The following is a 15,972-nucleotide window of genomic DNA, read 5'->3' as shown; positions in this document are numbered from 1 at the left end:
ATACACGTCGTCAAAACTCAATCTAAAACACCGGTGTAACCATAATCAATCAGAAATAAGCTCTACAGTTGTCTAGGGGGTAATACTGAGTCCAACGGAAGTATAAAGAGTCACTCAGAAGTTTGCAGGCTTTTCCTTTCTGGGAACCCGCTGGGGTTTTTACGTTGTAGAGAGAAAGAGATGATTTAGAAAAGATGAACACTTGCCCATCGTCTTGGCAGAGCAAATCCTTGGAATCAGGGGAGCAGACTTCCCCGTTGTTATTTAAAAGCAGTCTTTCGTTGGTTTTAGCCACAGATTCAAATTCGGAATCTAACGCACGTGGCTTCCTTCAAAATGGCGTCCCGCTCCCACGGGAATCGATATCGTGTCTCCTGGGTGCGTCTGAGGGTTCTCACCCCCTCAGACCCGCCTTTATACTTCTTCACGGGATCGCAGGTGTCAATCAAGTTGCAGGTAATGCGATCTCTCTCTCAACCAGCCCACTTTGCCCGAGGGCTTTTCACGTGGTCTCCATGAGACAATAGTCAATGTCACCTTCATTCTGCTTCTTGGGAGAACATGGTCTCTCTCTCTCTTTTTGGGTCAGTTGACCCCCCCTTAACTAGGGTTCTTGTGATTCTCACAAAGGAGGGGGCCAACGGCATAACACTATCAAAATATACCCAATGATTTGGTGTCTATTACCACATGTGGCAATGAATTCCATAGATTCACTATCTTCTGTCTAAAGAAGTTCCTCCTCATCTCTCTATGCTGAGGCTGTGCCCTCTGGTCCTAGACTTGCCCATCATAGGAAACATCCGCTTCACATCCACTCTGTCGAGGCCATTCAATATTTTATAGGTTTCAATGACATCACCATGCTTTGTTGTAAACTCCAGGGAGTACAAGCACAGAGCCATCATAAGCCTTTCATTCCTGGATTCATTCTTGTGAACCTTTTCATTTGCCAGCACATCTTTTCTTAGATAAGGGGCTCAAAACTACTCTCAATACTCCAAGTGTAGTCTGACCAATGCCTTATAAAACCTTAGCATTACATCCATGTTTTTATATTCTCATCCTCTCGAACATGATGCAACTCACCCTCACAGAGTAATAATACGGAAATCAGAAAATAAAATATTGCAGATGCTGAAAACTGGAAGTCTGGTCACAAATGCTGAAAATACTTATCTGGTCAGGCGGTGTCGAAGGGGAAAGAAGCAGATTCATTGTTTTAGGACGAGTGGTGAGAATTCATCTACCTAAGCCATCTATGTCAATTCTCTTTTCACAGATGCTCCTTGACCTGGTATATATTTCTAGGGTTTTCTGTTCTTAATATACAAGTTGAAGTGTCCTAATCCAGGCCAAGACAATAGAAAATGTGCAGAGTTTAAAAGAGAGAGAGAAAAAATCAGTGCCTCACTGGAGACAGATTCCCTTGCAGTTTAATGACATTCTATATGTAATAATATCTGTACTCTTCCTCTTTCAAATTCTGATTAATGTACAAGATTGCAAACAGTTAACCTGAGCAGCTGGAGCTCTTCTTAGAGCAGGGAGTTTTAAGAGGATTCAAAATTATGAAGTACTTGTACAATGTAAGTGCAGTAAGATTGTTTGGGAATATTGTTTGCACAGCAAGTTATTATGTTTGTGAATGCACTGTCTCAGAGGATGGGAAAAGGAGATTCAATAGTAACTAACAAAAATAAATTAGATAAAAATCCAAAAGGGAAATCTTTGAGCCTTTAGATATAAAGAAAGAGAGCCAGGTAAATTGAATACCTAAAGCAACACACACAAAATACGGGAGGAACTCAGAAGGTACCTGAGGCATATAGTTGCAGGTTCAGTGGAACAAATGGCCAGTATCTGCATTCAGTCTCTCTCTCATCCTATTTCTGTTCTCAAACATGAATGTATTGTCATATTCCTACACACTCTGTATTAATGTACGTCACCTCATGCCCACTGTTTCTCTAAAATTCTTTTTGTTACTTTTCCCCTGCTAGGCACCTCTGCTTTCTTCCTGGAACATTCACTCATCCCAGCTCAGAGGTTGGGGAAGTAATCTGTTCCCACAGGGTTTTTCAATGCCAAATGAAATGCACAGCATAAGCTGAGATTGTCTGTCTCTGTGAGAGAAGAGAGCACTGATAGTAGGTCAAAGACAGATGGAGATACACATCAGGCATATCTACAAGCTCCAGAAATCTCCTCTGTTCATTTGTGTTATGTTTTGGTTTTCTTTATAAATCATTGATTTACTGCCATTCCCAAGTGTCCTGATGCCAGTGCGGATGTCTGAACTATGCACAATCAGCTGGCATGCTTTTATTTGCTGCAAAAAGCTCAACCCTGTCATTGCTTGATTTTGAAAGAAGGCAAGATGTCTAGTGTCTATTACTTTAATGTTAACTACCATCGCTCTAAAAGAATTAAAATGCAACATTTAGAGACTGGGTTCAGCTTCAATGTTTATGTTCAGTGATTGCAAGGGTTGTGCTCATCCCCTGATAGTAATAGACCTGCACGATGAAGTGAATGCCCACCATATTATGGGTGGTGTGTATTTTGAAAACTAATGTAGTCTCTGTTCAGGGATTCGAGTAAAGCAAGGAAGTATATTAATTTTAGCATGGCTTTTGCTTCCCTGGAATATTCCTAAGTGTCTTCAATTGTCAGTGCAGTTGCTATTGGTTTACAGATAAATTCAAAGTAGGTTGATTATCAAAGATCGTATGTGGTATACAACCCAGAGATTTGACTTCCCCACAGACAGGCACAAAACAAAGGTGCCCATAAACTATGGAACCCATACAAAGAAATACATCAACTAACCCCCCCCCCCCCCACACACACACACACTCAAATTGCACAAGAGGCAACAAGAAAAAATAGTGAAAACACGGAACACGAAACACAAAATTGAAAGAGCCATTTATGTTCAGTTCAGCTCAGTGTTCATTATCTGCAGGCATAGAACATAGAATATTATAGCACAGTACTGGTCCTTCAGGGTTTCGGCCCGAAACATCAACTGTACTTTTTTCCATGGATGCTGCCTGACCTGCTGAGTTCCTCCAGCATTGTGTGTGTGTGTTGCTCGGATTTCCAGCATCTACAGATTTTATCTTGTTTGTGATTTGTTTACAATATTCTAAATGTTTGTGTTAGCATGCGCACACACACAAAGGTTTCACAAATAGTTAATTGATCTTTTACAATTATGATTACTGACAGTTAAGTATTTGTTTGAACATTAGATTTCGGGCAGCAAGGTAACGTAGTGGTTAGCGTAGTGCTATTACAGTGCAAATAACCCAGTTTCAATTCCCACTGCTGCCTGTCAGGAGTGTGTACGTTCTCCGCCTGATGCATGCATTTCATCCAGGTGATATAGTCTCTTCCCAAATTCCATAGGCTTGCGTGTGAGCGGGTTAATTGGTCACAAGGGTGTAATTGGGCTCGTTGGCCCCGAAGGGCCTGAACCGTGCAGTACCTATAAATAAAAATCTGATGCCATTTTTGAATAGTACCATGGAATTTTCATATGTCTGGCTGAAACTTACGATTTTACCCAACAGCACAGCACTCCCTTGATATTAACTGAAATGTCACCGAATGAACTGTTCAATACAATTGGTGCTTTGATATCGTGTGTACTTACCACACAGTATCACTCCTTCCCAAGATCTGGCAGATGTAAAGTCTCTCATCCATCTCACATTCCCTTTTGGGAACATCAGCAGGCAGTTAAATCTCTAAGCTAATTACTGGATGTAAAGCAAAAGGATGCTGGCAATGCAGCAGGCCAGACAGCATCTAAAGAGAGGGAAACAGAGCTAACATCGTCGATGATACATCAAAGTCAAGGTAAAATTTGTTACCAAACTACATATAGGTTACCATACACTACTTTGACATTTGTTTCCTTGCAGGCATTTACAGGAAAATAAAGATATACGATATAATTTACAAAAAAAAACGTAGACCAAGACTGACAAACAAGCAATGTGCAAAAGAAAACAACTTGTGCAATGATGAAAAATGAGTTGTGAAGAGCCCTTGACAGTGAGTCTATAGGTTGTAGAGTCAGTTTAGAGTTGTGGTGAGTGAAGTTATCCATGCTGCTTCAGGAGCCTGATGGTTGTAGGGTAATAGCTGGTCATATCAGTTTGCATCTTTTTTCAGCCATATTAGTCATAAACCTCAATTATTCAGCAGTGAAAAACATTGAGAAGTATCTTTCTATTAATGGCTGCCTGTACCAGAACAAGTTGAGAAGAATTATCTGCAGATGTTGAACATAAAACTTAGATCTTGACAACATTGTTGAGAATGGATCATTCTATCAGCTGGACTGCTATTTGCCATCCCACTAAATAGAGTCATGGAGTCATAGGGCATTACATCACAGAAACAGGCCCTTCAGCCCTTCTGTTCTGTGTTGAATTATCAATCTGCCGAGTCCCATCAACCTGCACCTGGACCCTTGCCCTCTTTACATTTCCATCCATGTACCAAATGTCTCTTGAATGGTGAAATCTCTCTTCTTGGTCATTGCAAGTGCAGTCAACTTGCCATTATAGCCTGTGATTCTGAATGAGTCTTCTGTAAGTTCGCTTTTGAGCACTTGATCTCAGCTGAGAGGGCAGTAATTAGAAACCAACCTCTTCTCCCATAGGAGAGTGGTAGAATGGGAGACAGCCTCAAGGGCTTTCATGTGCCACTAAGGGACCTCCTAATGCAGGTGTAAGTAGCTACATTACCTGATCTCCTGCCCTTAGACAGATTTGTGCTTTTCTCAATCAGAAAATTCTACTCGAAGAGGACAAATAATTGCCATTTGAACCTGGTTATACTGTCTACGGTATACTACTTCTGACCTTTTGCCATCACTGTTCTGGGTAGCTACCCAATATATTCTTAAATGCTGCCTGACCATTTTGGGGTATGGACTCTTGATGTGGAATGTTTTACTTTTTGCCTCCTTCTGAATTGCAAATAAAAAACACCAGGGAATTCAGTGTCACAAAAATAAGTATTATTCCATTTGACAGGAATATGATAACTAGCTGCAGTGTAGTGTACACACAGTGGCCACTTTAATAGGTACCTCCTGTACCTAATAAAATGGCCACTGAGTGTACTTCTGTATGTCCATTGTCCATTGTAGCCTATCCACTTCAAGGTTCGATGTGTTATGCATAAAGAGATGCTCTTCTGCACACTGCTGTTATAACGTGTGGTTGTTTGAGTTACTGTCAGCTTGTCAACTGGTCTGGCCATTCTCCTCTGAACTTTCTCATTAACAAGGCATTTTCACCAACAGAACTGCCACTCACTGGATGTAATTTGTTTCTCACACCATTCTCTGTAAACTTTAGAGGCTTTTGTGCATGAAACTCCCAGTAGATCAGCAGTTTCTGGCAACAACAATCATACCATGGTCAAAGTCATTTTTATCACATTTATTCCCTATTCTGACCATGTCTGCATACTTTTATGCATCAAGTTGTTGCCACATGATTGGGTGATTAGACATTTGTATTATTGTATTGGTGTACCTAATAAAGTGGCCACTGAGTGTAAATTAACCAGCAAATTTGTTTTCAGAAATTGCATTTGTTTTTCTTCTGAACTAAAGGAAAACAATTAAAATAATATCCAAATGAAGACTAACTTTAACAAAGTGAGGCAATGGGGCCATTGAATAAGACCCATTTTGCACCAGAAAATCTATCCAAATATTAGCAAAAGCCAGGCTTGGAGCTCTAATAATTGGTCCAGTACTTCACAACAATGACCCACAAAAGTGCTTTTAAAATGTCATAATGGAAATACAAGTAATTTGCAAAAGACATTCCTTTAAGACAAATGTTGAGATTTCAGCTACTTTACAATCTATTGAATTTAATTTCTTTAATTTGTTCAAGGATCTATTGTTCCAAGAGGCATATGTTGATCTGTTTAATTGGTGCTTTCATTTAAACAGCTCAATCTCATTTATCCTTTGGATTGTTTTGTGCTGTTTTAGTTGTGAACTTGCCATGCATTTGACCTATGGAATAATCTAATTGAATAGTTCTCTTCATTTGACTAAAAAATGATCCTGTTCTTGTTCTAAGTTATCCATTATTCGTTCCAGGTGTGCTATATCGTCTTTCAGATTGCAAGCTGAATTAACTTGCTAGCTATATTTGTCTGTGCCATATGACAATGGTTGTAATATGTCATTCGGAGCAGAACAATGAGCTATCATCTGAAGTTAGCCATTATCCTCCATATTGCTATTTTACTTGCCTTTGCTTTCAATCCCATTAATAACCTACTGAAAATACATGTATCACATGCTTAAAAAGTTGTAAATAGTGTGAATCTATAAAAATTTAGTTTCATTGTGAGTTAAGTTGAATTAAACTAGTCATCTTTTTATAGAAATCTGTGCATGTTCTTTATATTTAATCATTGTCATTGGTGTTTAATAGATTTTTTCTGCTTTATTCTAAACAGACAGACTTTGAAAAGGATGTGGACATAGCTTGTCGGTCAGGTAAGAATTGGCAGGTTAATTATCTCTGTTTAATAAACATTGATAGGGGACATCCATTTCAGTTGCCAGTGTAAAGCTTGACAATGTCTGCTCAACTTACATCTAGCCAAATTTATCTCAACCATTTCCTTCCTGTTTGATCTCAGTGGAAAAGTTAAGTGTGCTGTAGAATATGAGGAAACTTAACAACTAAGTCAATATAGGAGCTTTGGATGAGATACCACAGTTAGTTCAAAGCCTAGGCACAGGCCAGAATTCCAGCTTTGACACCTGCCGTCACCCTTGACCCATACTTAACATAACAGGGTCGAAAGTTGCCCTGTGTGTAGTATACATTCCGTTACAGTTTTCACAACATTGCAATGTAACAACATCTTACAAACATTTTAATTAGTTGTTGAACTCTGCCTTTTCAAGGAATTTTCAAGCAGGTGATGTTGACAGGGAGTTACAATGGTGGGTATATCACAATGGGGTCAGCTGTTGAGACTTGGCGACAGGTGAGATGTGTTGTTGATCATCCAATGGCTTGATCATGCTTTAGGAACCCAAGGAAGTACAGAAGGGTTAAGGCCAGTTGAGTGGAAATTTCTGTTTATGTTCTGCAGGAATTATTTTCTGAGACAAAACCAATGGTGGGGATCCTGTGCTTGCTGCCTGGTCTTATGAGCACATATAGTGCTTGGGGAGGAAGACAATGATGGCATTCCCACTAGTTCCCATTACAACTGCTGACACCTGCAGCATAAACCCAGAAGAAGGGGCATTAGGGGCATAGTAGTGGACAGCACCACTCCATGAGACTATAACAAGGTAATGGCATCAATATCCACATTGTCATTTATGTCCTAATGCTCCTCACTTCTGAAGTCTTGTTCAGAGAAACAAGTTGGAGCTTTAAAACTTTTTTTTTGTTTCTGGAGTCAAACCTCTTCATTGTGAAGTGGGGTTTAAATGAAGCGTATCTCAAAGAAATTAGATCTTAATGTGTTTTCTGAGGGAATATCCCATTGCAAGTTCGATGACCCCCCCCCCCCCCCACCAACCAAAAATAACTGAGAAATTTAAATGTCAGTACAAAGGCTCTGCTCATTGTGCTGTGAATACTTATGTCAGAAAGTGCCCACATTTTACCTGAGGGAATTTGCTCAATTTGGTGGGGGGGGGGGGGGGGGAGAGAAGGGATGTGATGGGTAAATGGATGTGGACATCCAGCTTGCAACTACCTTTATCCAGTCATGACCTAGTCCTATCAATCTCTTGCCTTATGGATTCTCCAGTGCCAGTGGCCTTGCTCAGATCTTATGCTATTGCTCATCAATCCTCCTCTCTCAGATTCCTGACCTGGTACTCCACCTTTCCACCACCATAGTCTCTCATTCCATGCCTGTGCCTAGCAATGGTGGGAGCAAAAGAGTCAGAGTTCACACTATCCACCAGGTAGCAGTGATGATGGGTAATCATAAAGTGATACAGCATGGGAACAGGCCCTTCAGCCCATCCAGTCCATGCTGACTGTGATGGCCACCCAGCTAGTCCTAGTTTTCTGCATTTGGCCCATATCCCTCATAGTTCCAGCTTTCCATGAGCCTGTTTACTTAACCATTGTACCTGCTTCAACCACCTTCTTTGACTGCTCACTCCATTCACCCACCACCCTCTGGGTGAAAACTCTGTCCCTCGTGTTCCCTTTTAATTTTTTCCCCTAACCATTCTTAGGCCAAAATTTGAGTGGTGCCTTAAATGAGGGAGTAGTTATGACATCCTATTTATGCATTGAAGCTGAATATGGCTAGTTTCTTAACAGTCTGATTGAGCTGTCTGTTGAGTTCTAGGAGATGTGTGGGACTTCTACTGAATGGATCTGTTGTTTGGCTCATGCAGAGTGTCACATTGTTGAGGATGTAATAGTATCCCTCCTGGAGGAGAAAAGGGATTCTTATCCCTCAAGTAATAGTGGATGATCACCTTAGTCGCTTTTCTTGTGATCACAAGACCCTGTTGGACGTTGGTGGTGTGGAATGTTGCAAGTCCAATTCATTGGTTTATTGGCAAACAGCAGGGACAGATGGTGGAGGGGCTGTGAGGTCTCAAGCCGCGGTGTTGCCTGTTTACAGACATCAGGGGAGGCATCGAAGTCTGTTGCTCCACTAGAGTGGCAGAGGCAGTGTGGCGTAGCTGATGCTGGTGCTTCCCCCCTCCACCCCTGAGCTCACTTGGCAGAAGACAAGCTGTATTATGTTCGACCACAGACTGCTGCAGCATCCTTGGATTCAGGGACTTGGACAGTATTTTATTGATATCTTATATGTGCCTTGTGCTGTGTGTGACTGTTGGTACAAGGTTTTGCATTTTGGCCCCAGAGTAACATTGTTTCGTTTGGCTGTATTCATGAGTGGTTGAATGGCAATTAAACTTGAATAATGGAGTGTGTGACCATAGGCATCAAGTCAGTGTCCAGAGTCCCAGCATGGTAATAATTCCTTCACTCACAGGCATCCATTCTGTCAGCACCACTGAAACCACCGCTGTTGCAGATAGTGGTGGCAGTGTCTGCAGATTCCTTGACTGTGAGACAGGCAGATACCAGTCAGGTCAATAACACTGAACTCCTCACAGCTAACTGCCCCACCTCACAATGGCTTTGCAGCATGTGTCTGCAGGCTCTCTTGACACCTGCTGGAAAAAGGACTCATCTGTGCTCTTGTCTATCTCCACCATTTCCTCCAAAGTGTCAACCAACAGGGGGCCAACTCTTCCACAATCTGCCATTGCCCAACAAGAGAATGAGTTCAGGAATTTCTGTTAGCACTTGCTGCGGTCATATAGCACCTCTACCAGCTCTGAATAACAGTATTCACTGATGCTAAACACTGAACACACCAATTCCGTGCTCAGCCAGTGGTTGGCATTATCAGCGGTAGGTTCACAGTGGTCAGTCAACAGCGTGCGTGAGGAGGGTGTCAGTTCCTACACAGAGTATGGTCACACACAGCAACGCCGTGTGAAGATAATTGCACATTTCAATCCTCTTGCCTGTTAAGGGGCTTATCCAAATAACACTTCACATTCTGAGAGGTTAGGCAGGATTGACTCCGAGTAACAGTTTTCTTAAGTGGAGATCTAGAGGTAGAGAGAACATTAGAGATCAGAGACTTGGGACTGAGATGAGTCAGGCTGTGGATGTCTGCAATTCACTGGACCCCACCTGAGACCATAAGGCATAGGAGCAATATTATGCAGTTTGTCCATAGAGTCTACTCCACCATTTCATCGTGGCTGATTTATTATCCCTTGCCCTCATTTTCCTGCCTTTGCCCTGTAACATTTGATGCCCTCACTGATCAAGACCCTATCAACCACCACCTTAAATAAACCCAGTGACTTGGCCTGCACAGCCATCTGTTGCAATGAATTTCATAGATTCACCACCATCTGGCTAAAAAACCTTTTCCTCATCTCTATTCTAAATGGACATCCCTCAGTTCTGAGGCTGTGACCTCTGGTCCTAGATTCAACACTATAGGAAACAATCTCTCCACATCCACTCTATCTATGCCTTTCAATATTCAATAGGTTTCAATGAGATTTCCTCCTCTGGGCCCAGAGCCATTAAACATGCTTCATACATTAACCCTTTCGTTCCTGTAAACATCTTCATAAACCTCTAGACCAACTCCAATGCCTTTCTTAGATAAGGGACCCAAAACTGTCCACAATTTTCCAAGTGCAGTCTGACCATTACTTTATAAAGCCTCAGCATTACATCCCTGCTTTTGCATTCTAGTCCTCTCAAAATTAATGCTAACATTGCATTTGCCTTCCTTGCCACTGAATCAACTTGCATGTTAAGCTTTAGAGAATGCTGCATGAGGACTCTGAATTCCTTTTGCATCGTTGATTTTTGAATTTTCTCCCTGTTCAGAAACTATGCCTTTATTCCTTCTTCCAAAGTCCATGATTGTACACTTCCCTACACTATTTCATTTCTCTAAGTCCTTCCGCACACTCCCTGCTTCCTCAACACTGCATGTCCCTCCACCTATCTTCATTTTACCCACAAACTTGTCCACAAAGCCATCAAGCCATCAATTCATTGACATATTGAGGCACCATCAATAACTCTCGGAGACTGGAAGTGAACGATAGGCTTTTATTAGCAGCAAAAAGGGAGCACGACATCTCTGAGACTGAGGGAGAAGCAGTGCCCCAATCGCCTTTCTACAGGGGTCTGTGGGAGGAGCCACAGGAGCAGTCAGCAGAGGGGCGTGTCCAGACAGGTGTACATAGTTTACCACACATATAATGTGAAGAGAAGAGGTTGCAACACCAACCACTGTAGAACACCACTAGTCACTGGGATTAGAAAAGGCCCATTTTATTCACACTCTTTGCCTTCTGCTCATCAGCCAATGTTCTATCTGTGCTCTTAGTGTGTGTGGCGCCTTGTCAAAAACCTTCTGAGTGTCCAAGTAAACAACTTTGTGATTATTGCAGCCTCTGATCAATGCAGGCCAGGCTTTAAGGTAAGCAAGAGGAACTGGCACAGAGCAGGAAAGTGCACATTGTAAAATTTAGTCACTATCATATTAGGGGCAGGCTCGAGGAGCTGAAAAATCTACTTTTTGTTACTTTTTCTTAAGATCTTACCAGAGATGAGACAAATGAAAATGAGTCATGTAGAGCAGGAAGATTAAAGGGTTCATCAGCCAAGTGAAGCAAAAAGCAACTAAATTACCATTAAAATGGCAGGAAAAGAAATAGAGATCTGATGATCATTATAATTGTAGTCATAGATCATACCTTTCCTGTCTCTGTAGCTTGCCTGCTTTCCTGCTTTGTTACGCCATTAGCACAGCATAAGCAGGCCTTGGTATCCATATTAATACATGCATGAGCAGTATCTGCTGTTGAGCCTGAAAGACTGTGACCTTTTAATGGTTTCCCACTTTGAGGCATAATCATTTACAAGACAGGACTTCCAAGGGGCAGAGATTGAATATTATGTAATATATCTTTACTGAAGTGATGATGGATTGGACATTCTGCATACATTGTACATTGGGCTGTGTGGCTGATTTCTGTAAAAAGAATACAGTGTTTGTTGAAGTGGGCAGATTTGGGTGGACAGCAAACTCTGCTGGTTTCCTTCTTGGTTGTCAGTATACTGTATATCTAAGGTGGGATGCAATAGTCTGGAAGGAACATACCTACACACCATTTATTTGGTTTTTCGTTTACATGGAAACATATATATTCCCCCCCAGCCCCACTAAGCCTCCTAACCACCCCACTCTCTGTCCAACTGCTGATCCACCCCCGCGCTGTACCACAGCAGCAGGTCACTACCCTGAGCCTGTGACCACCCACCTTCCTAAGCCCAAGCTCATTTAGTGACCTTGGGCTTGACTCTTGGTCCAATCGAACAATTGCAATTCCTACAGCTGCAAGGGCAGCTCATTCACACAGCAGGTAAAGATCCTGGCACACAGCTCCAGTAATCCACCTTCAATCCCTACCTCCCATGCTGCCTGTGTGGAATATGAAACATGGAACATTATAGCACAAGACAGGGCCTTCAACTGAAAATTTTGTGTTGAACTTTTAACAAACTCTAAGATCTACCTAACCCTTTCCTCTTACATAGCCCTTTATTTTACTATCCATCTGCCTATCTAAGAGCTTCTTAAATGCCCCTAATGTATCTGCCTCTACCACCACCACTGACAGGGCATTCCAAGCACCCGCCATTCTCTGTGTGTGTAAAGTACTTACCTCTGATATCCCCCTTGTACTTCCCTCCCGTCACCTTACAATTATGCCATTTCCCAGTAGCTGTTTCTGCCCTGGGGAAAAAAAAAGTCTTTAGCTATGCCTTTTATCATCTTGTACACTTCTATCAAGTCACCTCTGATTCTCCTTCACTCCAAGTTTACACATTCTGCCTGTGACCAGGTGGGGTTCCTGGGTTATCCAGATTCCCCCCACATCCCAGAGATGTGCAGTTTGGAAAGTTGATTGTCTGCTGTAAATTATCCCGAGTCTAGGTGTCTGTTGGGAGAATTGCTGGGGAATTGGCAGACATGAGAGTGAGAATGGTTCAGAAGAAAAATGGGGGAATAAGATAGATCGGGTTACTCTGGGATCCATCCTAGGCTTGATGGGCTGAATGGTCTTCTTTAATCCCATAATTACCCCTGAACTGGTTATACCAAAACCTGACCATACATCCACCAACTCTCACTTGTTTCACAACTAAGCCCCAGCTGCAAATGTCTTCTTTATCTTCTAGTGGTAGAAAAGCCATTTAGCACATACTGTGTACAGGACTCAGCCAGAGTTCATGGCACCTTGAGCCTCATGCCTAGCAGAGACTTAAAGTGCAGGGTAGATTAGCAAGCCTTTCCAGAATCACTGAAATTACAAGTAGAGTTTATTGTTGTATTCACATGTATGGTGAGGTACCGTTATCAGCAGCAACACAGGCCTACAGAGTTGGGCAATTCACACATTATACAAAAAGTATATAAGAGAGTGAAGGAAAAGATTGACCATAGCAAGACAAAAATGCAAACACTACAGTTACAAGAAGTGATCTGTAGTGTTATATTGCTGGAATAGAGTTGTGCTAGTCGGTGCAAGAACTGATGGTTCTTGCTGTTACCAAACAGAGTAATATGGGACTTTGGACTTCTGTCCCCCTGACTGACCATAGCAGTGAATAGAGGGTTTAGCTCAGATGATTTGAATCTTTGAGGTAGATGCCCAAACCATGGTACTGGAAGATAATATTAAAGAAAACATGTCCTTCCTCAGATCATTGTTGAAAACCAATCCAAACCTTCTATGGAATATGGGATAGTACTGACAGAGACACCATGGGCTGAAATGTTTCTCGCAGTACATACTCTAAGTGTTAGAATCCAGACCAAATGTTGATTTGCAGAATGTTTCCTTTTTGGCTCTGCCCCCACCCCCCAATCCAACTGAAGTCCCAAAATGTTTGTGGTAATGAAGCATTCCTCTTCAGGAACTTTAGTATCATTCCCTGCCAAGATTGTTCATTCTCCACATCAGAACCACAAGCTTCTCTTATCCCTGGTAGCTGATCAGTGGTAAGTCACTCTTCTCTAGTGGAGGTTTGACCTTCCCACTGTTACCACCTCTTCCAGGCCCAACCATGGACAGAACAAGCAGGTGTGTAGGCACTGTCACCAGTGGGAATGTTTGGCAGAATGGAAAATTAGCCTCTACCCCATGCCGTCCAGTATTTAGGGATCAGATCTCTACAAGTCCTTCCGGATCTCCTGCATTATTTTGATACAAAGCCAGAAAACTTTTACGTGTAGGACCCCTGTAGAAATTACAGCTGAGCTGGGCCAAGGCAAACCAGGAGAATGGACTTTATCATAAGTGATCAGACCCTGAGTGACTGTAGTGTCCCTGATACAAAGCAGAATCCTGAGAAATTCTAGATAGAAAATTTGAAAATAGAAGCTAGCTATTAGAGGTCATTAGACTGTATATTATTGTCTGAAGTGCCAGCCAAATTGAATTTGTTTGTTTTAAATTTGCCCCTAAATAAAGGGCTAGGATGCAATATCTTTTAACAATTGTTTTTTAATGGGAATACATCAGGAGATGGCTGCATTAGCCACATTAAATCAGAATTCATGATATAAATTCTCATATTAAGATTTACAAATGAAAGGTAACCTCAGAGGTGCACTTCTAAGTAATGTGTAAATGTCATGGCAAGAATCCAAAATGCAACACTGCGGCCTTTTGCAGAAGCTTAACAACATTAGGACAGCTCAGAGCATAGCAAAGGTCAGGTACTACTTCGGTATGCACTCTCTACAGCCTGAGCTGATTATTATATGGATGGTGGAGAATGTAGATGGGGTTGATTTTTCCAGCACAATGTTTATTCATTTTCAGGACTTGATTGGAGTCAGACCTCTTCCACTTTCACAGAATATCTTTAGCTGTTCTCCTTTCTGTTGTGCTCCTTCTGCTCATTCCCCCTTCTTCCTCTGGTTTCGTCCCTCTTCCTTTCCGGTCACGATGAAGGGTCTTGGTCTGAAATGTTGACTGTTTATTCCTCTCCATAGATGCTGCACGACCTTCTGAGGTCCCTCAGCACCTTTTGCTCAAGATTTCCAGCATCAGCTGAATCTCTTGAGTTTGAGTTTTGCTATTATTTCAGCAGGAATGCAAGTACTCAGCTACTTAGTTTTTCATGGCACAGAGGAAACCATTCAGTCCATGCCTGTTCGTGGGGGAGCAAACCATCACTCACATTCCCCTTCGTATTTCTGTGTAACCCTTTAACTTACACCCCCTCTCACAGGTGCTGTCAATTCCCCTTTGATTACCTTGCCATTAACCTGCTTTGGGTGTGATTTACCTAGAACTCACAGTTAACCAATTAGCACATCTTGTAGTGTGGGAGGAAGCCAGACCTACTGGAGGAAGAATGGTCACAGGTAGAAGGTGCAGACTCCGCACTGACAGCACATGAGGTTCAGGATCGAACCTGGGAGCTGGAGCTGTGAGACACCCCATTTGTGAGTGTCTGTGGGTGCTTTACATTTGATATTTGTGTTCTTCCTGAGGAGGTAAGCTGATTCATCCAAGGGAAAGATCTGTCAGAATAAAAGCTCATATCTTCCCTTTCAGGTGCACTGTCAGTAGGGTTTCCTCCGTTCCAATGTGCCTCAGCTACCCCCTCAGAAGAACAAACTCTAGAGCCCAGAACACATTTTTAATTCTCAAAGCAGGTCCAGCACTACCATACAGGGCTGCTTATTTCCTTTTAGTCTTTGTTTTGAAATTGTTGACATTATCCAAATGTGATTCAGAGAATACGGAATCCTAAGGAGTTAGCTTTGAGAAAAGGTATGAATAAATGAATTGCATTGTGCCTTTGCCAAGCTCTATTTAAATAAATTTATCTGAATGATTAAACCAGAAATCTACAGATGTTGAAAGCTCCAGCTGCAGAACTTATAATCACAACGTCCTCTCAGTCCTGAACCTGGTTCAAACATGCATTTGCATCTCTTATGCTGTTAATTCACATCAGTGACCTCAACTAACAGCTGCTGAGAGTTCACGAGCACTTTCCTTAACAAGGTTGTTCATGCCAGCTTAAGAAGGTTTTGAAACATAGAAACATAGAAAATAGGTGCAGGAGTAGGCCATTCAGCCCTTCGAGCCTGCACCACCATTCAGTATGATCATGGCTGATCAACCAACTCAAAACCCTGTACCTGCTTTCTCTCCATACCCCCTGATCCCTTTAGCTACAAGGGCCATATCTAACTTCCTCTTAAATATAGCCAATGAACCGGCCTCAACTGTTTCCTGTGGCAGAGAATTCCACAGATTCACCACTCTCTGTGTGAAGAAGTTTTTCCTCA

The 15,972-nt window shown here is 42.0% G+C and overlaps 1 protein-coding gene across 9 annotated transcripts in view; it reads left to right on the top strand.

Moving 5' to 3' along the window:
- Positions 1 to 15,972, top strand: part of adgrb3 (adhesion G protein-coupled receptor B3) — a 766,644-nt gene that overhangs the window by 684,391 nt on the left and 66,281 nt on the right. For all 9 annotated transcript variants that reach the window (XM_073056508.1, XM_073056504.1, XM_073056509.1 and 6 more), the window contains one exon: positions 6,508 to 6,547. In XM_073056508.1, the coding sequence (XP_072912609.1) occupies positions 6,508 to 6,547 (40 nt within the window). The remainder of the gene's footprint in view (positions 1 to 6,507; positions 6,548 to 15,972) is intronic.

Source organism: Hemitrygon akajei, chromosome 9, assembly GCF_048418815.1.
Source record: "Hemitrygon akajei chromosome 9, sHemAka1.3, whole genome shotgun sequence".
NCBI lineage: Eukaryota > Metazoa > Chordata > Chondrichthyes > Myliobatiformes > Dasyatidae > Hemitrygon > Hemitrygon akajei.
Note: the sequence above shows the minus strand (reverse complement) of the source record. Positions and strands in the feature narration are given on the sequence as shown.